The 23,336-nt window shown below is 30.9% G+C and overlaps 1 protein-coding gene and 1 long non-coding RNA gene across 8 annotated transcripts; one reads left to right on the forward strand and one right to left on the reverse strand.

Annotated features, from left to right (window-relative positions):
• Positions 1–5,896: 5,896 nt before the first annotated feature.
• LOC115976835 lies at positions 5,897–18,766 on the reverse strand. The gene is made up of 2 exons (XR_004088403.1): positions 18,364–18,766; positions 5,897–6,324 (listed from the first exon to the last, which is right to left on the reverse strand). It is a non-coding gene; the product is annotated as an uncharacterized LOC115976835 (long non-coding RNA).
• LOC115976833 lies at positions 8,474–15,712 on the forward strand. Of its 7 annotated transcripts, XR_004088397.1 has the most exons (19): positions 8,474–8,607; positions 8,994–9,093; positions 10,560–10,662; positions 10,745–10,802; positions 10,902–11,033; positions 11,121–11,728; positions 11,831–11,977; positions 12,130–12,243; positions 12,335–12,790; positions 12,885–13,058; positions 13,147–13,250; positions 13,337–13,421; positions 13,506–13,592; positions 13,736–13,837; positions 13,919–14,056; positions 14,160–14,269; positions 14,356–14,425; positions 14,507–15,361; positions 15,446–15,712. XR_004088397.1 is itself a non-coding variant. In XM_031098340.1 (16 exons), the coding sequence occupies exons 6-16, from the start codon at positions 11,207–11,209 to the stop codon at positions 15,450–15,452; spliced, it is 1,848 nt and encodes a 615-aa protein (XP_030954200.1). In that variant the 5' UTR covers positions 8,474–8,607; positions 8,994–9,093; positions 10,560–10,662; positions 10,745–10,802; positions 10,902–11,033; positions 11,121–11,206; the 3' UTR covers positions 15,453–15,712. The 7 variants fall into 7 exon arrangements, 1 of the variants encoding a protein (XP_030954200.1); XR_004088398.1 differs by lacking the exon at positions 13,919–14,056; XR_004088401.1 differs by lacking the exon at positions 12,335–12,790.
• Positions 18,767–23,336: the final 4,570 nt, after the last annotated feature.

Raw genomic sequence — 23,336 nt, forward strand, 5'->3', positions numbered from 1 at the left:
CTGAAAAAGAGAGAATGATACCAAAAGTTTGTTAATTTCCAAGCAAATATATCTACACACCTTTCCACAATATCAAATTCAAGATACCCACAATTTTAAAAAGAACAAAAAAAGCACAACAGAGTTCATATATCTAAATATATCTAAATAAAACATGCTGATTAAAGAAACGTCATTCATCAACAAAGTCTTACAAAATTACTTTCTTTCATAAAAATCCATTTATCCATAAAAAATAAAAAATAAAATTAAGAAGTACACTTGGAAAGAACTTAGGTCCATAAAATACGTGGGTACCTATCTATTATTTCTTCTTTTATTTTTAATATCACAAATAATCACACCAAGCAAACACAAAAATTTAGTTTCCAAAGCAATCAAATTATAGCACATCAATATAAAACCAAAAAAGAAAAAATTATCTGCGGCAATTGCCAAGCACTGGGTATATCCAACCTTGAAGCAGAAAAAATCTGCCACACAAAAAAAAAAAAAAAAAAAAAAAAAAAAAAAAAAAAAAAAAAAAAAAAAATTGAAAGTCAATTCAACACATACATATTGATTCCATAATCAAACAAACATCAAGTGAAAGAAAGGATTTTTTGACCAACTCATTATGAATCATTAAGAAGTCTCTTTGAGATCAAATCATGTCATTGCAGTCAAATCTTGAATCTTGTAACAGATTATTGCGTATGTGTAACTTTTGCTAAAGTCACACAAGTCAAAAACTATACATTAAATTAATGTTTTGTCAATCTCATCATTAAATCACATGTTCTCTCAATTCTTATCATGCATGTCAAATTTCACATCAATTGGATGTTGTTTACTATTTAATCTATAAATTCCAGCATTTGGTGTATTTTAAATGATAAAAAAATAAAAACTAGAAATTTGAACAATTTACAAATGAGATGACTCTTAAATCCAATCACCTTAATATTTGACAAGCATGACAGTGTGTTAAACACATATAATCCAATAGTGGTTTTAACAAATTACTGCCAATAAAAAAAGATTTTGTGTGGTGTAACAATAACCAAAAGTTACAAACGCGTGCACGCTTGTCTATGTATATTAGTAAATATTACCATCTAACCTTATTCATGGCTGACATTGCCTTGGTGGCACCTATCATGCCCACAACAACTGACGAATGTGCATGCATTGCATGCAGACAGGAAAAATGTTGCTAAAGCACCATGTACAGATGCACTAAAAAAACCGATAAAGAAAAAGAAAAAATCAAAAAACACAGATAGATCTTTGACAGTCCACCTGTGTATGAGTTGCTATTCCTCTCATTTAAGCTCGACTACCTTGTAAGTTTGCTATTTGTTGCCTAAGCCTGATTAGCTGGTGAGCTAGAATTTTGGTTGCTCCCTGCAGAACATACAGACAGAAATAGGACAGGCAAATGATAAATCTGAAAGATTCAAATAACACAAGAACTGTAGATAAATTAGATTTCACAAACTCAAGTATTTTAGGACTGGCATGAATCTAGTCGACTCATAAGAAATAGAACATACCTCATTTCCAGTTTTAGCCGTTCTCTTTATCTCAGCAACAAGCTTCTTTTCCTAACATGATTTAAAATTATGTGAGAGATAACACAAACTTAGAAAGAGGAGATGAGGATAATTTGGAAGCTCTTCACATACTTCTAATTGCAATGTGATTTGATCCCGTAAAATGGGGAGCTTAAGAAGTAGTTGTAGCAAAATGATAAAATTCCACATCCCAAAAGAGAGTCACATACCCTTCAACCAATTTTGATGACTTATTAGATTAATATAATGCTTTGTGATAAGGCTATGTTTTCCCATCTACATATCATGGGCATTCCAATATCCAATGTAAAACAAAATAATACCATAGGTATGCTTTTTTGCCAAAGTTGTACTCTTTGTGGTAATTTTCCAAATTTTAATATTCCAGGTGAATCTAAATTGCAAGAAAGCTATAACCATGCAATCCATACCGAACTAACTATCAAATAACCTGCAAACCTAAGCCCAAACTGCTACAAGCAATTCCCAATATAACAACAAAGCCTTAGTTGCAAAACTACTGCGCCAGCCATTGATCCTCAATTGATTAATTACAAATGACTATATTATCAGTAGAAAAAGGATATATTCAGCAGCCTAACAAGCAATTATTGCAGATGACACCTTTTGAATCTAAGTACATTTTTGTACGGCATTAATCCATAGTAATTAATTTTAATGTTAAGGTAAAGGAATGCTTCATGAAAACTTGGAAGTCATCATTTAAATGTCAAATTGCCCATATCTGCAATCAAAATTTTAACTCAAATGGAAGGTCTTATTCCTGTTACCCACATACTCAAATGGTGAATTTTCTAGCACTACAGGAAGTTTTACAAGTTTATAATGCATCAATATGATGCATTGACACCATGCCATAACTACACTGAGTTAATACTTTCAAGCCAGACATAAACATCTTATCAAAAAGAAAAAAGAATGCAAGCTCTGTATTCATTGGAACAGAACAATAACAAATATAAGGGAAAAATAGATTGCCAATTCCAAGCTTCATAACTTGAAAATGAATTTATAAACTTCATAAGCTCTAGTAAGTTTTATAAACAAAATGAGTGTAAAAAATCTCTGCAATGTAAAGAAGCTAAATAGAGCATTGAATTGCAATGACCCAAACCAAGTAAAAATTAAATTGATACAATTGATAAACCAATGCTCGTTTCCACAGGAAACCTAAAATTAAATTGACACAGCAACACAAAAAAAACCTCATAGATCCAAATCATACTTAAATTGGTATTAGTGAAATACTACACCATTATCACTTACCAACTCCTTTTTAAGCATTTCTTCAATATAATATGTTCAAACCATACTTCAGATTCCAAAGGACTGGTATGTAATTCCATTTCCAAAGTATCCAAACCCTAGCCCCAGATTATATTATTGGCGAGGAAGAGAAATATCAATGGAGAGAATGAGAGAGAGAAAACAAGAGAGAATACCAAAAAAATCTTTGCAAAGTTCTAAGGAAAAAAATAGAGAGAGAGAGACCTGTAATCGAACAAAAGGGCGGAGGAGAAAGTTCTGACTATCAACAGCAGGTCGTCGTCGGAGATAGGATTGCCGACCATCGCGCCTCAACCTATCGTCGGACGTGATCGAAATTAGGGTTTCCAAGTCGTCGGTCGGCAATTGACACCGAAGATTCACCGATGAGCCACAGAACTCTCCGAGCTTCACCATCAACTCAGTAACAACAAGAAGAAGAAAAAAATTTTTGATTAATTATTCACAAAAAACCAAACGACTTCACAAAAATCGAATCTGAAAATGGAAGAGCACACAAACTTGTGAAAGAAATAGAGCGATCGATGGCGAGGACACGTGTCAAGCCTCTGGCGTAACGAAGTGTGCTGTCAGTGTAGCGAGGGAGGATTTTCCCGCCATAACTGCAGAGGAATTTGATGGTCTCTGTGTTTTTGTTGTTGTTGGACTCCATGAAAGTTTTTGAAAGTTCGAGAGAGATAGAGAATTTTCTAGGAGTTCTCATTTAGTTTGGAGGAAGGTTGAACAAAATGAAAATGGGTTTTCTAAATTCTAAGTTTGAGGGAGAAAGAGAGACTTTATTTCGAGGGTTGAAACATTTGGATATCTTTTATTAGGGGTTCTGTTAGAATTTCGTTGAAAAATGTAAAAATTTGGAGGCAGCAATTACGCGGATTTTAGTTTTTTAGTTTATTTCAAGGGTTTTAATGACTATTATAACTAGATTAGTCAGATTTTAATTAGCACTAGTTTGTTAGTGTTTGTTTCGACCATTTTCAGTGAACCCTTAGAAAAAGTGGGTTGAAACAAGTCATGTTTTTTGTTGTGAAGATGGTGCCATAACGAACATCTAATTTGGAAAAGCTGCCACGAAAGGTGCAACATTGTTCAAAGCTGAGAGATTCTTCTAGTGAAGATGTACCAGCATAGAAACCCCTACAAAAATCAAGTCACATACATCAGGGTGAATTACGTATGAAGTATTGTAAATTTGTAATAAAGTTCATCATAATTATATTTAAACAGAACTTCAAGCATTAAGGTGACAATATCCCAGATTGTTCCTATTATAGTGAAGTAGTGAAGGTAGCATGTGTTTTTTTCATCTAAGGGGGAATGGGAACAAAATTCTCCTTGGAGTAATGTAAACCTATTGGAATATTTTTGCAAAATTAAAATGAAGTACATCTATAACGGAGTTTAAGTCTGTAGGAGAAAATTTCATAAATATATACACTTAAATTAAGTTAGAGTAAATTTTTTATCATGTAAAAAAGAGTTTCTAATTAAAACATTTTTTTATTTTTGAGAAACAAGAAAAACATATACGTTTCGATAATAGTCAAGGATGTCAATACCGTACCGGAGGCCGTACCGGTTTGGCTACCGGTACGATATATTTCGGATACCGGTCAATACCGGTGTACCGTTTCGGGTTTACCGTTATTTTTTATATTTATAAATATATATGTATGTATGTATGTGTTTGTATATATATATATATATATATATATATATATTATAATAAATATAAAAGTTTACCATAAAACATTCCTCAATTCAAAACTAATTATTCATGGTTTTAAACTTTAGTATCAATTAAAAGGGAAAAAAAATAAAAATAGAAAGCTTAAAAGTTACCATTGCATACTAAAAAAACAAATAATACTAATAAGTTAATGCAAATAAGTTACCATTCTTTCCTAACAAAAATTCAAAAATTACAAAACTTAAAAAAAAAAAAAAAAAAAAAAAAATTCTGTACCAGCTGGTACGCCCGGTACCGGCCGGTATTGCCCGGTATTGGCCGGTACGGCCGGTATTTTTACCGGTACGAAACGTAGGGGTTAACCGTACCGGATCACCGGCCGGTACGGTATATTCCGGCCGTACCGGCCGGTACAGTACGGTATCAACAACACTGATAATAGTTCAATTCAACTCCCTATTTATAATAAGAGAAATGATATATTCACAACATTTTTACAACATTTTCATAACAAATCCTAAGTGGTAAGTTAAGTGACAGGTTGTTACTGATTGTTATTATTGGAATAAAAAAGTAATCTTAGTGTTAGTTTCAAATTTGAACCAATAACAACTAACCACCTGTAATTTATTGTAAAAATATTATAAATGTAGCATCTCTCATATAATAATTTAGGATGATGTCATTGACGAATAAATACTTAGAAAAAAAGAATGTCGTGTGACTATATTAACACCTATGCCTAATAAAAAATAATAATATATATATAAACAGTATTTCATTCCAATTAAGTTACGGTTATTTTGTTATTTTAACTTTTTTTCATTTACAATTTCACGTTTAATAGATTTATGATTTGAATTGAATTGTTTTTTTTTTTTTTTTTAAATATAATGTTTAATTTAAAACTTCAAAACGTGTTGGAACAATTTATAAAATTTTGACATAAATGATAGACAAAAATAACCTTTGGTTTAATATACATTATCCTTAATTTTGTAACTCCTATGTGTTACCATCTTGAATTTTTATTTATAGATACGATAGGAATTAAACATATAAAAAAATGTTATGTCAACAATATTTTCATAACACTTTCACAATAAATTTTAAATGGCTAGTTGTTATTAAGGGTGGACAAAAAGATAATTTAAATAAATTATGGATTCAAAAACACTTCTCAAACATATAACATCTACTTTTCTACTTTATAATAATTGAATTTGAATTAAACATATAACATCTTGAATTTGAATATAGATGTTTTATCCAACTATAAGATACTTATCAGTTATTACATATTAATTATCATACCAACTTCTTTCTCAAAAAAAATATATATATATATATATATATATATCATACCAGCTTTATTTATCTTCTATTAACTAAAATAAAATATCTACTGAAACAGAATATTGTGCTCTTGCTAATACCATATCTGAATTCCTTTGGTTATGATGGCTTCTTAAGGACTTAGGTGAGTCCACATCCTCTGCTACTCTTCTTTATTGTGAAAATCAGAGTATCATTCATATTGCTCACAATGATATCTTTTATGAACGGACTAATTAAATACATCGAGATCAATTGTCATTTTATCCGTTATCATCTTGGTCATGGTGCTCTCAAGCTGTTCTCGGTCCCTCCTCTAAAGATCAACTTGCAAATATCTTCACCAAATCACATCCTAATGGTCCGCCTTCGTGCTTTGGTTGACAACCTCAAGTTGGTCTCACACCCATCTTGAGTTTGAAGGAGACCGGCCTATTACTTGAAAAATACAATATATTCATTTAGTATTTCTAACATTATATAAAAATGAGAAGAAAGAAGTAAAAGTGTACTCAAATTCTACCCTAAAACGCACTAACTCCCGGGTCCCTCGGGGCCATCTTCTTGTTTGCAAATGGAAATAACTTGCACGTTGAGTATACGTATAAAATATTTAAGAGCATGCTGTGTGTGATTGATATTTTGATAAGTCTGCTTTCAAGTTGACTTTCTGTAAAACTCTACTACAGACCAAATCAATCGAATCCTTTGGTCCACACCCAATATTTCTAATTATTTCAGCTTCTTTATTATTATTATTATTATTATTATTATTCTTTTGCTATCTTATCCTTGCTCAAAAATTCAGCCTGGCTCGAGTTTTCATGGGGAATGAATAACGAAATTTTAGCAAGGAGAGCTTAATGCGGTAATGCCAACTCAACCACGCAAATACACCAATCGATGTTCAATATTTTCAGACTAGACTTAAGAGAATGAGCGGCAAATCAAGCAAGGTATGTATTTTACATTGATTGTATTTTTTTTGTATTTTTTTTTTTTTTTTTTTGGCTAAGTTGCAAACTACACCCCAAACTAATTTGAGGGTGTTTGGATTTTACACTCTGAAGTTTTAGAATTTGAATTTTACCCTTTTGAAGCCAATGTTTGGATTTTATACCTTGAAATTTCAAAATTTAAATTTTACTTTCTAAAGTTTGGGAGTGTTTGGATTTTATACCATAAATTCTGAAACTTTATGGTATATAAAATTCAAATACTCCAAACTTTAAGGTGTAAAATCCAAACACCTCTAAAATTTATGAAGTAAAATTCAAATTCTAAAACGTCAGGATGTAAAATTCAAACACCTCCAAACTTCAGGGGGTAAAATTCAAATTTTGAGACATTAAGATAAAAAATCCAAACACCCCAAATTTTAGGAGTGTAATTTACAATTTACAATTTTTTTTTTTTTTTATGCAAGATAGAAATTCTAATCTAGCCTAATATAAGTGTATATAAGTGTGAAGTTTTCTCCTGAAGACTTGAACCCTAACCCCTACTTCCAGTACCCCACAAACACTTATATTTGTGAATGATTAAAATGCAGGTGAGCTAGGAGCCTTAGACATGTAATTGAAATAACTTATTTTGAAACTTAGTAGTCATAACTTATTCCTTTCATTTCAAAACATATATATAGGTGTGTGTGGATAACTCACCACATTAATATGTACTAGCCTCATCATATACGAAGCGCATGCAATGTGGTTTTTGTGTTTTTATTTTTTATTTTATTTATTTATTTTTTATTTTTTTTAGGTTTAGTTTTATTATTTTTCATTCATAACCAAACTTTCTATAATACCTTTCATATAGTGCATCACAGAATGTCACAGAGTTAGCAATTCATAGTATATATAGTTAATAAAGTACAATACATAATATAATTCAATTGAGAAAGTATATAAAATTTCATTTCAAAAGCTTACCAATTTTGATAGGAAAATGCCTTACTATTGAAAAGAATTTGGTATATAAAACAGTGAGTGTAGAAGAAGATAGTATTAGTTGAAAATAGGATAAAAGAATGAAGAAGAAATTGAAGGAATATTGTGGGTTTGTGTGGATTCCAAAAAGTTAAAAAGGGGAAGAGAGAAATAAATGAAAGGAGAAGTTTTTTTTTACAGGAAGTTGTAATTGGTTTTTGTGTGGATTTGCTTCTTCTTCTTTTTTTTTTTTTTTTTTTTTTTTGTGTTTTTTTATATGACGTGGGAATGGGTAGTTTTTGTTTCTGATAGGAACTGTGGGTAGTTTTTATTTTGTTTTGTTTTTTTTAATTTATAAGGACTTGGGGTGGTGGGAAGTGTGGGAAGGAATAAGTAACCCTTTTAAGGGTCACTCCACCATACCCCCTCTTTTTTTGGGGGGGTATGGTACCCACCTAGATCTAAACCGTTAAAAGAATAAAAATTTGATCCGGACCATTCATTTAATTTGGAGTAAATACTGGCTACCGGTCAAACAAGTTATATATATAAGTAAAAAATCTAAAACAACACAGTATTCACTGTGCGCTTCTCCTTCTCAGAAACAAATTTTTCTCTGTGCTTCCCCTTCTCAGAAACAAATATCTCTCTGTCACGCTTCCGATTCGGTTTATCTAAAGAACCCATAATTCGGCTTCTTCTTCTCTTACTAATCAACCACAAGAACTCAGGGCAACTAAACAAAACCCAAAGAAGAAACAGTATCGGCCGACGACGATATTTGAAATAGGTTTGTCTTTCTCTTTCTATTTCTCTCAGACGAAGTTGATTTTACTACTAATATACAGATTATTAAAGTTTCTTTGACTATCAACGCATGATTTGTCTTTAGTTTTATTCATTGTAAGTAATCCCTAATGCTATTAATTGATTTGGGTTTTTATTTTTATTATTTTGATAGGAGATTTGGGTCTTGTTTGTTAAAAGTTGATTTGGAATTTCCTCCTATTTGAGAAACAAAATTTCAATACCATGATTGCTGTTTTCTTTCAACTGTTTAGGTCCCCAAGTAAAATTTCAAATACAGTATTGCTATTAATTAGATCTTTTCTCTTCATGTTCCCCATATTAATTTCCCTGTTATGCTCACTTTCTTGGTACTGGTCCTTATATCAGTGAGTCTTGGAATTTAGTACACGGGTCCAGAAGTTCCATTGTACGATGCAGTTATATTTGTAGACACTGTTCTGGAAAAAAATTGGCATTGAAGGTGAAGGTAAGGCCCCGCCTTAATTCTTCTAAATGAATCTACATTTTTCTACCTGAACTCCCATTTCATATTTTTTCTTCGTATAAATTTTGGAATGGTCATTGTTTGCAAAATAAATTTGCTGCACAAATGAATTCAAAAGCTTTCTCACGACTTTATTCTATGGAAGCAGTTTTTTTAGAACCCAAGGAAAATTACACTTCCGAGATCAAATAGATGTTGATGTACTATGATTTTTCCCTTTTAAGAATTGTACTCAGTCTCAACTGATTAACAAGTGCATGAAAAAAAAAAGATTCATTTTGTTTTGTTCAACCAATGAATTTTCCATTAATTAGACTATTTACACCTTGGTGGTTGGTAAAAGTGTCATGTATGCTTTGTAGATTTGGTGATGAAGAGTTTATTTTTAGAAGTCAATTACACAATTTGCCTTAATGTTTTCTTCACTCAAAATATTTTCAAAAAATCTCTTAAGATAATCACGTTAAAAATGTTTAGTTGAAGTTTATCTTAATTTCTCAACAAATTTCCCTAGTGTATGTAATTATTTATTTATCTTATAAATTGATGCTTAATGTCATGGCTCAGTTCATCCAAGTGAAACAGTGCTAGCACTTACAGTGCATAAGGCTAGAATATGGCTTAGCTCACTAAATGTTTTTTTGGTTAATGAGTTCTTAGACTTCATTTTCTGCAATAGGAAATTTTATACTTCTGTCATAGTTATTGAATCTTTCTTAGCAGATTGCCTTAGTGTATGTAATTATTTATTTATCTCTTAAAATGATGCCTAATGTCATGGCTCAGTTCATCCAAGTGAAACAGAGTTGGCACTTACAGTGCATCAAGCTAGAGTAAGGCTTTGCTCACTAAATGTTTTTTTGATTAATGAGTTCTTAGACTTTATTTTTTGGCTATGATGATAGAGTTGGGGGTGGTGAATGTCATTGCAATTCTGGCAGCATGGTGTGAAAGAGATTTAGGGTGGTATATCATAATAGGTTGTTGCATCTTCATCATAATCACAAGGTGAACATGTGTTTACCCAAATCAATAGCTGATGTGTTTTTGTCATTATCACAAGATGAAGATAGCCTTAGTGTGGTATATTTATCTTAGTTTTAAAATTAATTCTATTATCCATTATAACATTTGTATATACCTTCTAATTTTTTATGATATAAGTTTTATGTTAAGTTGTGCGGTAGTCACTCTACAAGTATAAGTATTTGTGGGGTGTGGGGGATAAGGGATAGGGTTTAAGTTTCCAAGAGGGAACTTCACACACATATGCACTTAGATTAGGCTATAATAGAATTTTTATATTGTATAAAAAAATTAAAAACATTGATCATCTATGTTGTCCAGGACAAAGTTTGCAATTCCCATAGCTTTCAATTGTGATTTTTTTTTTTTTTAAATGTATGTTATTGCTTACCTTGTTTTTATTTCATGTTATATTGAGATAGGAGAATGGGGATAGTGGAAAAGATTGAAGAGCAGGGTGCTGTCCAAGTTTCCCCCCTCCCCCCCCCCCCCGAAAAGACCAGTTGGACCATTTTTAATTTATTAGTAAGATTCATTTTCATTATATATCCATTTATAGTATATTTCCTATTTTTATATTTAAAATAATTTAAATTTGGATTTTCAGTAAAAAGCAAATAGAATTGATGAAAGCTAAGGGCATTGTCGCTAAGATAAGCACAGCTGTAAGTTGAATAATACTTATAGTTTTTAGGTTATTGTTATTGTTTAGTTGACATGACATATTCATGGAGATCTTAATTGAGTATGAATATCTATTACAGGTTAAGACGAAGATTAGAGAAAAGTGGATGAATCTTGATGAAGATTCTAAATTAGAGTACAAGAAGGAAGCACGTGAGAATTCTGAAAAATATGCTAATTTGTCACATAATATTCCTCGCAAATCACATAAAGTAAGTATTTACCTATGAAACTTTTAGCATTCAGGACTATGTATTAAATTTCATAATGAAACCCTTTTTATTCATTATATAATGCAGGTTTCATTATATACTCAATGTGCCCCTAATCGTGTTCATTTGATGGCCTTAAATTTAAATGAAAAACAAAGATTATTATTCGAGAAATGGGATTTGGTAGTATGTTGGATTTAAGGTCTATACAGTTGGATAGAGATTTTTGCAAATGGTTAGTTGATCATTTTGACCACAATTCTTGTGCTTTGGATATTTGTGGAAGGAGGTTACCAATATCCACTGAAGATGTAGAATTTATTCTAGGAATAAAATCAAGTGGGGTAGATGTGTCTATTGTTGCAAGCGTTGAAGAGATAAATCATATATGCCAACAACATGGATTAAATGTGGTAGGGGATATACCAATTAACCTCTTAGAGGGTAAGCTGAAGGAGATGAAAACATCAGGAAAAGAATTTGTTGGTTGTTTTTTGCTGTTTCTATTGGGTACTTTATTATGTCCCACTCCAAAACCTTATATCAAACGGTCCTTTATCTCAATTCTCCTTAATATTGATGAGTTCAAAAACTTGAATTGGGCGAAGTTGGTGTTGGATTTTCTTATTCGAGGTGTGCGCAAATATAAAGAAAAGAATCGTGTTGGCGTTAATGGTTGCTTGCTATTTTTAATGGTAAGTTGTAGAAAATAGTTACTTTCAAGAATATGATTTTGTTTATCAAATTTCTATGACTCTTTTGACTAAATTTCTATGACCCTTTTATACATATTGCAGTTGTTTTATTTTGAACATGTCAATGTTGAAACGAATCTTGAACATGTGTCCAAACGACTTCAACCACGTGTTTGTTATTGGGGGAAAAAAGAAGTTAACCAAAGGATGCTTCAATTACAGTCAATTGGAAGTTTTGACAGTCCTAAGGTAATAATTGACTTTTTTTAGTGTTTGACTTTTTATAAATAAGTTAAATATGTTTTATATATGAATTATTATCCCCATGTCGTTGACAATTTTGTTTTTTTTTTTTTTTTTTTTTTTTTTTTTTTTTTTATATATATATATATATATCATAGTTGGTTGTAACACAAATGGATGGTGGACACGCGACAGAAATTATTCCACTAGAGAAACAAGATATTAATGAATCTCATGCTATGCCATCTCAACATGAAGACAAGCAAAATATGGTATCTTTTTTCGACCAATAAATCTTATGAATTTGATGATAATTTGGTGCTAGACATTTGTTGATGATTGTACCTATAAATTAATCCACAGGATTCTGTTGAAGCAATTTGTAGAATTGAGCAATCAATAACAAGTCTTAGAGATGAAATGCTAGTTATGCAGAAAACCGTGACAAACATTGCAAACAATCTGGACACATTTAAGAATGACATTCTTTTAGAGTTAAAGAAAACAGCAAGGGAACATAGTGGACATTCCAATGACCTCAACTTAAATGATATTGTAGATGTTAAAAAAGAAATGAAGTCTGCATCTCCATATATAATCCAAGACACAATGGATCAAGATGATATAGTATGTGCTAAAAATGAATCTAAGATAGAGTCTACATCTCCAGTTCAAGACAAAATGGATCAAGATGATACAGGGCACATTAAAAAAGTATCTAAGATGGTGTCAATGGAGGAAGACTGCAATGTTCACATTGCTGGGCTAACTCAATCTAATCAAAAACCTGGCAGTAAAACACCCTTATCTCATAATGTGGTAAGTGAATTAGTATTTGTTATTTATTTATTTTAAATGTGTTTAGGATGTTTAGTAGCAACATGAGTTTTTTTTTGTTTTTTTTATTGCACAGGATGTGGATATGCTGCAATTAACTTTCCCTCATAATGTTCAACTTAAAGCATCACGTGTTACACCTTCTAGCAAGCCTAAAGTCACCAGATCACAAAAACGTAGCCCAATTGTCACATCACAAGTTGAAGTTCCAAAAGTCAAAAAGAGGAAAGAAATCAAAGATTCATTGCAGGTGAGTTCATGAATGTGTACATTGATATATAAGGGTGCGAATACAACATATTGTTATATGCTAATTTGATTATACTATATTCTTTTAGGAATCTAGACTGGGTGATGACGAGGATATGAATGAGTTCGAACCATTTACTGAAATGGAGAAGATCATATGTAACTACATTTTTAATAAAAAATTTGAAGAGAGGTTTGTCCTTTCTGAAGTTGGTATTAAAAATAATGAATTTATTGAATAAGCTCTAACATAAGAATTTGTCAATGAATAATGTTTAGTGAAGTTCTTGTTTCCATGAAATATGAGTATGGTGATCGTGCAGCTTTCAATACCTTGCTCCCTAAGCAATGGATAAGCAGTCAGGTTAGTGTATGAAATTTAAATACACTAATAAATATTTGTGCTGTTTATTTATACAATAATTATAACAAGTATGTTGTATTTTAGATTATTAATTTGTTCGTTTGCAAGATGAGGATGGAAGAGAACAAATATAGAGACATGTTTATGTGGTATTTGCCAACGCATTTTGCTGTAAGTTTTCATAATATTTTGGTTTGTGTGCTTATAGTGTTTAATTAATACACAAGTTATTTATCTTGAATATATGTTTTGGATTGTGCTTGTAGTGTTTAATTAATACCTTACTTTTTTGAAATTTTTATATATTTTTGTAGCAAAAAATGCTTGAAGAAGATGGCAATCCCACACTAGAATGGTTTAAAAAGACATATAGGGACGATGACAAGTATATGTCAAATTTGGTGAAGTGTGAACGGGTAATTTCACTTAGCGCGCGCACACACACACATGTATACTACATTGACACATGCCAATACATTGTTCATTTGTACCTGTAGATTTTTATCCCTGTGAATGACAATAATAGTCATTGGTACTTATGTGTCATTGATTTTGAAAAAAGATTTATATATATACTGGACTCTTTGCAAAGCAAAACTAGTGAAGTCATTCGAACAAAAAATGTTAAAACTGTGGTATTGTTTCTTACTCTTTCTACTCAATAATGATTGTTTTTAATGTAATTTTGTTAGGTATTGTACTAAAAATAACTGATGTTAAAATCCAACTTTGCAATAGGTTACAGGCCTTGATAAGTTGTTGAGTTTTTTGGAGAAAGACAAGTATATTGATAGTATTACCACATTTAAATTGAAATCACCCGTCTCGAATCCTCAATAAAATAATGGGTAGGTACCAAATTGTACTAGTACATATGGATAACTATTCTATGCATTTTTCAAATTGCAGAATTTTAACAGTTTTCATTTTTCAGGTATGATTGCGGGATGTATGTTATAAAACACATGTTTACAAATACTTCCAGCAGGCATTTACCCCTTTTGGTAAAAAAATTTATTTGAATTAAATACAAATTTTCACATAATTTGTTTAAACTACTTAATTACATGTCTAATTATTTGTAGGAGAGCTGGTCGAAACGTTTACGGTACAAGTTGGCAGCAAGTCTAGTGCTTTCAAAGAATAATGATCAACGTTCGAGAATTATTGAAATTGCTAGAAACATTCCACTACAGGAATATTTTCGGTCACTCAAAGATTAGTATAACGGTCACTCAAAGATTAGTATAAAAGAATGAATAGGATACTATTTATGAGTTAGTGATTTAGTGAATTGATTTTTTTTTAATGAATGGGAGATTGAATTTTTATCTTTCATACAACAATTTAGTAAATTATTTTTTTATTTTTCTAATGAATTTGAGGCTGAATTTTTATTTTTTGCACATACGTTTGTGTTGTGTGCACAAACAGTTTTGATTTCAGCTGCTTGGTTTAAAGAGTTTCTGACATCTCCCCACTCTCTTCATCTGAAGCATTGAACAGATTTTTGGTTTGTGTAAAGGTCATATCATAGTAATTGATGTTTTTGAGTTTCTTTTTAGACCCATCTTGAGTTTTGGCTATTTTAGTGTTTTTTAGAGGTACTTGAGAAGGTTTGTGGCCTTTTTACCAGACTAGCAAATATGTGTCTTCCTTGTAGAATATTGAGTACAATGTGATAAATTATAGTTTTTAGTTTTAATGTGGTAAAGCAAGTACTCTTAACTATTTTGGCAATTTCTTTTGGCTTAGAAGCAAAATATATATTATATTGAAGATTGTGTATTGAATAATAAGTGCTGGAGTTGCACTTCATCTTCAGGTATATTTTATTAAAGATTGTGTCTTGAGTAATAAGTGTAAGTGATTTGGTTGTATTTTCTGCAGATTAGTGTTTGGATCTTGGTGGGAAATCTATTACCTATTGGCTATATACAGTATGTTTCAGACCACGCTAGTGATTTAGATTCCTAATCAACATTTTTATGTGGTATCTAATTTTCTGAATGTGCTGGAATTAGTTGCTAGCTATGGTTGGATAACAATTTGATCATGGAGATGAAATTTGTGGAGCAGTTGTCAATGTCAGAGCTAGGCAGGAAAAAATATCTCTATGGCTGAAGAATGCTACAAATGTAAAGCCTAGGCAACTAGCATGTTTTGTTCACATGTAAATATAATATTTCAACACTAGAGGAATTACATGTTTTGTTCACATGTTTTGTATAATCACATTATTAAGCGAATGTAATCACATTATTAAATTTAATCTATTTTGTATATAACACTAGAGGAATTATTATACTTAATATTTATACTGCAATATAAGCATATATATAAAGCCTCAGTTGTAAAGCTTGAATATTATATGCAAGAGATATGTCCTAAAGAAACAATGAAGCTTCTCCATGTGAAAGCTACTGTTGTCTAAAGGTTCTTATGTACTAATCATAATGAAGTCTGGACTTATGTTTGTGTCCAGGAAGCTCTTTTCATGAACAATCTTTGTTTGTGTTTGTATTCTAGCTGTAAATTGTTACATGCCAAAGTTGGAACAAAAAAAAAAATAATAATAATAAAAAATACAACCGTTATTATCAAGCTCCACTCTAGAGAGGTAAAAAACAATCTCATAATTGCCAATAGCTGTAAATTGTTACATGCAACACTTATATTGAACCACATGACTCAAGTACACATGTAAGACCCTAAGTTTTAGTACATAGTATCTGATATCAACCTCAGTTGTTTATTATGCTACAACAAAACAAAGTTCTAGCCCACTACCAAACATTAAAAAGAAAATACATTGCTGCATATATGTAATATTGTAGTTCCACAAGAGAGCTTTCGTTTTTTGTTGAGCAAGCCAATCAAAAGCTTTAGTCAACTGAAACTGGTTGCATGTTTTCAGCTTCTTTCCTCAGCTCTTGAAACAGGACAAATGACAAGTATCGCTCCCCAAAACTTGGATGAATAGTTTGAAATTCAAACAATCAACAGCCATTTATGGGCATTAATACTTGAATCAAATTGGTTACATAAGAACATAAACACTAGAGATGCTAATAATAAAGAACACCATTTGCTTGTGTTGATTGAATTAGAAGCTTTTTCACAACCAAAACTGGTGATGTGTAGAGAAATGAATTTTGGAAACAGAATTATTTTTTCAGAATATAACCTTAATCACATTTCATGTATAAATCTTGTGAATTAAAGAAGAATAAGATAATAGACAAATAAAGTTGATCTTTATAATTTGTTTGCATATCCTGAAGCTATCTTATGCAAAATCAATTGGCTCTGATGAAAATAGTTTAAGGGTATTAATCATAACATGATACAAACCAAATGGAATTAGAATATATGTTTCTCTTATTACCACAATAAGTTTGCCCTTGTTCTCTGGAATATTAGCGAGTCTGAGTGCTGCAATTGTATTGGCTCCAGATGATATTCCTACCTACATTAACCAGGACGATCGAAGTTATAAAATGAGTAATAGCATTCCAGATATCATCTTGTTGGGTCCATCTGGGGGTACTAAAAAGATGTTACTGAAGCACAGAAAGCGTTCTCCAGTAGCATCAGCTAATATAATTAAGTTGTGAGCACCCATGAAAGTGTAGAGATAGATATGCTTCAAAGAGTTATTTAAGTAATTACAGTCACATATGATCTTCGTACTACGTAATGTGAGGATGGTACCATAAAATGTGGAAAAAAAAATAAGGGAACCATCGAATGTGACTAAAGTATAGTCACATATGATGTTGGTATTGCGTAATGTGAGGATAGTACCATCAAATGTGAGAAAAACATAAAGGAACCACTAAATGTGACAAAAATACAGTCACATGTGATGTTGGTACTGCACAATGTGAGGATTGTACTATCAAATGTGAGAAAAAATAAAAGAACCACCGAATGTGACAAAAATACAGTCACATGTGATGTTAGTACAGCGCAATGTGAGAATGGTACCATCAAATGTGAGAAAAAAAAAAAAAGGAAACCACCAAATGTGACAAAAATACAGTCACATGTGATGTTGGTACTACACAATGTGTGGATGGTACCATCAAATGTGAGAAAATATAAATGAACCACTGAATGTGACAAAAGTACAATCACATGTGATGTTGGTACTACGCAATGTGAGGATAGTACCATCAAATGTGAGAAAAAAATAAGGGAACCACCGAATGTGACAAAAGTAAAATCACATGTGATGTTGGTACTGCACAATGTGAGGATGGTATCATCAAATGTGAGAAAAAACAAGGGAACTACCGAATGTGACAAAAATACAGTTATATGTGATATTAGTACTACACAATGTGATGATGGAATCATCAAATGTGATGTTTTAGTAACCTGGTATAGCAGGTTGCCTACTAGTGGGTACCGTACACCCCAAAAAAAAGGGGGTACGCTAGAATTACCCCCTTTTAATAGGAATTTTTTTTATTCTATAGGAGCAAGGGAAGTGGGGTATTTTTTTTTTTATAGGAATATTTTTAATTTTTTGTTGATTTACAATTTTAACCTCACTTCTTGATATTTTAGGAATAATGATAAGTTAATTAAATTATGGGCATTTTTGGAAGTAAAAAAGGCAATAACTAACTTTCTAAATCATTTTAATATATAGTGATGAGATGATATATGATGTGGGTTCTTAACATGAACAATTAGTAAAATAATATTAATTCAATTACGGAAAAATACAAAATTTTATTACCTAAATTATATAAACAAATATGTCATATCAATAATACAAAAGGATAATTCAAGTATTTATTTATTATGTGATTGAAATGAAACTATGTTCTTTAATTTCTACTTGAGTTTATAGGCATGTTGGAATAAAATCAATAGTAATTTTAGTATTTAATTTCTAGTAATATATATGCTTTATAAATGATTTACTAACCCTTTGTAATAAGTTCCTGACATGGTGATAAGTCCAGCGGCATGGCTGTCAAGCTGGGTTGACTAAACAAGCTTCCCAGTTGATCTTTCAACAGCAATAACCACAGCTGGTCCATAGATTCCAATGATCAGGAGGTCATCAGCTATAGTTGGTGTTGATCTTGATACTGTCCAATTGACCTTAGGTACAAACCCAGTTGCATTAAGGCCAGTTAACTCTTGCAAGTTCTTCTCCCAAACAAGAGACCCATCAGACTCTTTGATTGCATAGATATAGCCATTCCAGCTTGGAAAATAAAGGGTACCATTGAAAATTGCTTGTGTTGCAGATATATCTTTGCCTGCATTGAATTTCCACTTTAGACTTATGGCCTGTTAGGAAGTTTAAAAAATGAGGAAAAGTAGAGTAGAGGGAGGGAGAGTAATTCAATTACTTTGTTTGGAAGTTTTTTAAGAAAGGAGGAGGAGGAATTTGGAGGGGTTTGGAGGGGTTTCAACCATGCACCTCTAACCCCTCATTTTTAATTCCCCCAAATTGGAGAGATTTGAAGGGAGAATAGAGTAGATAAAATATTGACTAGATAAATTTCTCAATTTACCATTTCTAAATTAATAATAGACCAATTTTACAAGTCCATTTTCAAATAGGAGTAAATTTGTCTATTTTAATCATTTCTTCTCCTCTCTATCCTAATTTTTAAAACATCCAAATAAGGGGAAGTGCTAATTATTCCATTCTCTCTTACTAATTTTAAAAACATCCAAACAAGGTGGACGGGAACCATTCCCCTCTGCTATCCTCCCTCTCTAAATTTCCAAACAGGCCATTAGTTTGGAAACAGTTGTGGGGCTAATATATTTTGGTCTCCTTGTTTGCATATCTTCTATTGCGCAAATCTCCACCATGATTCAACCAATTTTGTATTCCCTTTGGTCTCTTCCCATGCCACTAAAACCAACCAAAATTGAAACTTGGGGTTAATTATTTTGACATCAAAACTAGTGATAGTTTTTTATGGATGCATGCATTGCCAAAAAGAAAAATTCTATCCATTGATGCATGTGTGCGTGTGTTTGTACATGTGATGGAGACAGATGTATATTACATTGGAATCTGCAGAAGATGTGAAGGTTAGGAGACAAAGGACACAGAGAGGAGAAAGAGAATGCCATTGAATCTATGAGTTGCCATATTTAAGTGAGCCTAATTTGTTCTTGGTGTATGGACTCGGGGATTCCATATTTATAATGGGCAATTTTAAGCTATTTTAACTTTGACTACGTGTGAAGCGTACGTATCTGTTCAGTGTTCTCACTCCCTAGCTTTTTTTTTTTTTTTTTTTTTTTTTTTGAGAAATCAATTATTGGTGAAGTTGTTGTCAAATAAAGCTATATATTAAAATTATTCTAATATCTTTACACTTCCAACTAATAATGTCTCTAGAGAATATTCCATTTGAACAAGAGGCATTAGTTTAAAAAAAAAAAATTCCATTTATATTTTTATTGTTCAATATAGTGTATGACGATTAAACAGCTAGCTATAAGTCTATAACTAGATAGCCATTTGAGGATTTTATCTTATATATGTGACACACGATTTTATTCTCAAAATATGTACGGTGCGTCCCATGCTTTGACTTACATGACATAGAGGGTGACCAAGCACCAAGCTGTATCTAAAGAAAATTAGACTTGGAAAAAGTCTCAAGATCATACATTCTTTTGTAGAAATCTTTGAAAACAATGTACACTTGGGACATAGATGGTTAAATCCGTTTTAAATATTAGAAACATTTTCTTTGTTTTCTCTAGTATCAAATTTCAAACTTAAAGTGTGTGTGTATATATATATATATATATATATATATATATAGGATGAAAAAAGTCTATCCACCCGTTTATTTTATATTTATTATTATACTTTAGTCAAGTCTATTGTCTACTCAAAAAAAAAAATTTACTTAGTTTAATGTTAAGTTCAAAAGTACTATTTAACCACAATTAAATATTAATTAAGAGTTGCTAGACCTCTACATTCAATCATGATTGAACTATAGTAATTATTCAATTCAAACAAAATTTGATTGAAGGAGTGAAAATTTAACATTTTTATTAGTATTAAAAATATTTTATTAATTAAGTAAATTTATTGGGTTTGCCAATAACTATTCTAAACTTGTGTCCGGAACCTTACTAAAAATTCCTAATACATCACTAAATTCACTCAACTCATCTCGCTGTCCCTGGGCTGTAGCCTGTAGGGGTCTTATCCAAACTTATGGGCATATCTAATGGCGAACTTTTTATTGGGCTAAGAGATTCACAACGTATAAACCATGGAAGGTGGAATGTTCCCATGTCTTCAATGGTTGGTACATGGCCCAAATTGGTCAAGCTATTGTTTTATTATTTCATACTATTCTTGATCCTGTCCTCCAATTTTTATGTGTGTGTTTATTGAACTCTAGATGTATCCTTTGAGAGACACAAGAAGGCGCCATTGGACCATTAAAATCGGTGATGAACCAATTTTCTGATCAAGAGAGAAGAAATGTCTGACTAAAATCAATCAGAAAGAAAAGAAAAAGTACCACTACCAACTTGGTAAGTTGATCTTCATAATGGGCCTCTTCTTTGGAGATGATGTAATCTAGCAGGACAATTCCTTTGGGCAACATTTTATATATTTATTTATTTATTTTTAAATTTTAGCAGGGCAACATTGTTTCTGTTCAATGTTTGTTTGTTTGTTTATTTTTTCTAACAACATCCAAAATAAACACATTCAATCTAGTGATATTCTATCTTCATTAAACGTATCTAGTGATACCATTTGCCATACTTCTGATATGTATTATATCATAAAAAGGAATAGTTATGTCACAGTTAGTGATAGCTCAAATTTATCTAGCAAATACTTTTTTTTTTTTTTTAGAGAGAGTTTCAACCTATAACGTTCGTTCCTAATGATAACTCTTTATTATCAGACCAAAACATCAATCAGTTTTTGATATAGGCGGAAATTGAATCTCAGATCTCTTATACAACCATCAGAGACTTTACCAGTTGAGCTAACTGGAATCCACATCTAGCAAATACTTAATATAGGCTATCACACATGCAAAATACGTATTCATACAATCTAAACTAATCAATTTAAATTCACACAATCTAAGCCAATTAATAAGGTAACGTAATTTATGACCTTTGGATTGTGTGCTTTGGTTTGCCAATGTCCATAAAACAAAATGTAAAATTAAGAGGGAGTTTTTGGAAAGTTAGACTGTGATTTGGTTTTGCCGACTTCATGTCTTGTTAAGATAGGGAGTATTCCATTATATGGGTACATATATACAAGCATGACAAATTTAATAATTGTATTAAAACACTTTAATCATATCAGAATTAGTTTATTAAGTGGGTTGATTCGAAATGATCCATGTAACACACTCTTTAAATAGTTCTTTGTTAGGTTAATACTAACACATTCATAATAGAATTGGTCAGGCCGTTTCATGACCCATCAGATTCTTTAATAAATATGTTATATTGAGTTGGCATAGTCCCAGCCCATTTCATTTTGTTTAATAAAAATGACCAAAAAATTGATAAGATTAACATTTTTTTTTCATATTTAAAAAGCACATACACTATAATCATTATAACATTTAAATTTCATACAAATATAATTTCATAATAATTAACATCAATTAAATTTCTCAAAAAAAAACATCAATTAATGTCCTAACCACATACAATCAAAAAGTTCTTCACACCTTCCAGAATTGGTCAGGTCAAACATTCAACTTCTCCAAATCATCTATTTATTTTAGAAAAAATTTGAGGGAAGATTAATATAAGTACTAAAATCCAAGTATCTTGAGCTTCCTATGTTCTTTAACAGGCGTGAAAGGATTATAATATTGAATATGATTCATGGCAGTCTTTCAATTTGGGTGGATAAAGGACAATTTTGACGCATTGTAATGACAAAGGTCACATTGTGAATGTTTGTTCAAAGACCTAGCCCAATAAAAACTCCTAGATGGAGTGAACCATTAGCGGCTCTTTCGGTTGTGACTTGACTATTGTCAGGTTGCCTGGGTTTAAGTACTTAGCTTTTAAAGATTGTTGCTATAAATGAAAGGATGCTAGAGTTGTTCTAAGTTAATTTATGGTGTAATTTTAAGAAATGTCACGTTATTGAATAACTTTTTATTGAATTAATAATTTGAAATTTTGATTATGTATTCTTTATATTTTTAATGTGTATGCCAAATTTCGTGTTATTTGAACTTTATTTACTATTTAATCTTTAATTCCATCTTTGATGCAGAGTTTTAAATAATAACAATTTGAAATTTAAACTTTAAATTGATCACATAATTATTGATTTTTAATTGTTTTAAAATTTTGCAAGTATAGAGAATATACGAAGATAATGTAATCCAACAATGAATTTGTCAAAATCCACATTTAATAAAAAAAATTAAGTGGTTTTTAATTGGATTAGTAATTTGAAAATTTCACTATTTAATTACATATTTTATATGTTCTTAAGATAAATGTCAAATTTTGTGTCAATTAAATTTTATTTATTATTTAATCCATTAACCCATCTTTGATGCATAATTTTAAGGACAAAATTTAGTTACAAAATTGATTGTCGTCTAAGGCTACAACCTTACTCAATAAAATAAACATTAATCTTATTTTGAAAATCTAACTGTTGAATTATATATTCTTTACACTCTTAATACACATGTTAAATTTTATGTCACTTAAATATTATATACTATATAATCCATAAACTTATATCTTATATATAATTTTAAACTACAAAAACTAGCAATTTAAACAATTTATTGATAGCATAACTATTAATCTTTAATTTTTTAGAAATTTTGCAAGTATGGAGAATATAAAAAGAAGATATAATTCAATGCTAGAATTCTCAAAATTCACCTCCAA

The sequence above is a fragment of the Quercus lobata genome, chromosome 2, assembly GCF_001633185.2.
Source record: "Quercus lobata isolate SW786 chromosome 2, ValleyOak3.0 Primary Assembly, whole genome shotgun sequence".
Lineage (NCBI taxonomy): Eukaryota > Viridiplantae > Streptophyta > Magnoliopsida > Fagales > Fagaceae > Quercus > Quercus lobata.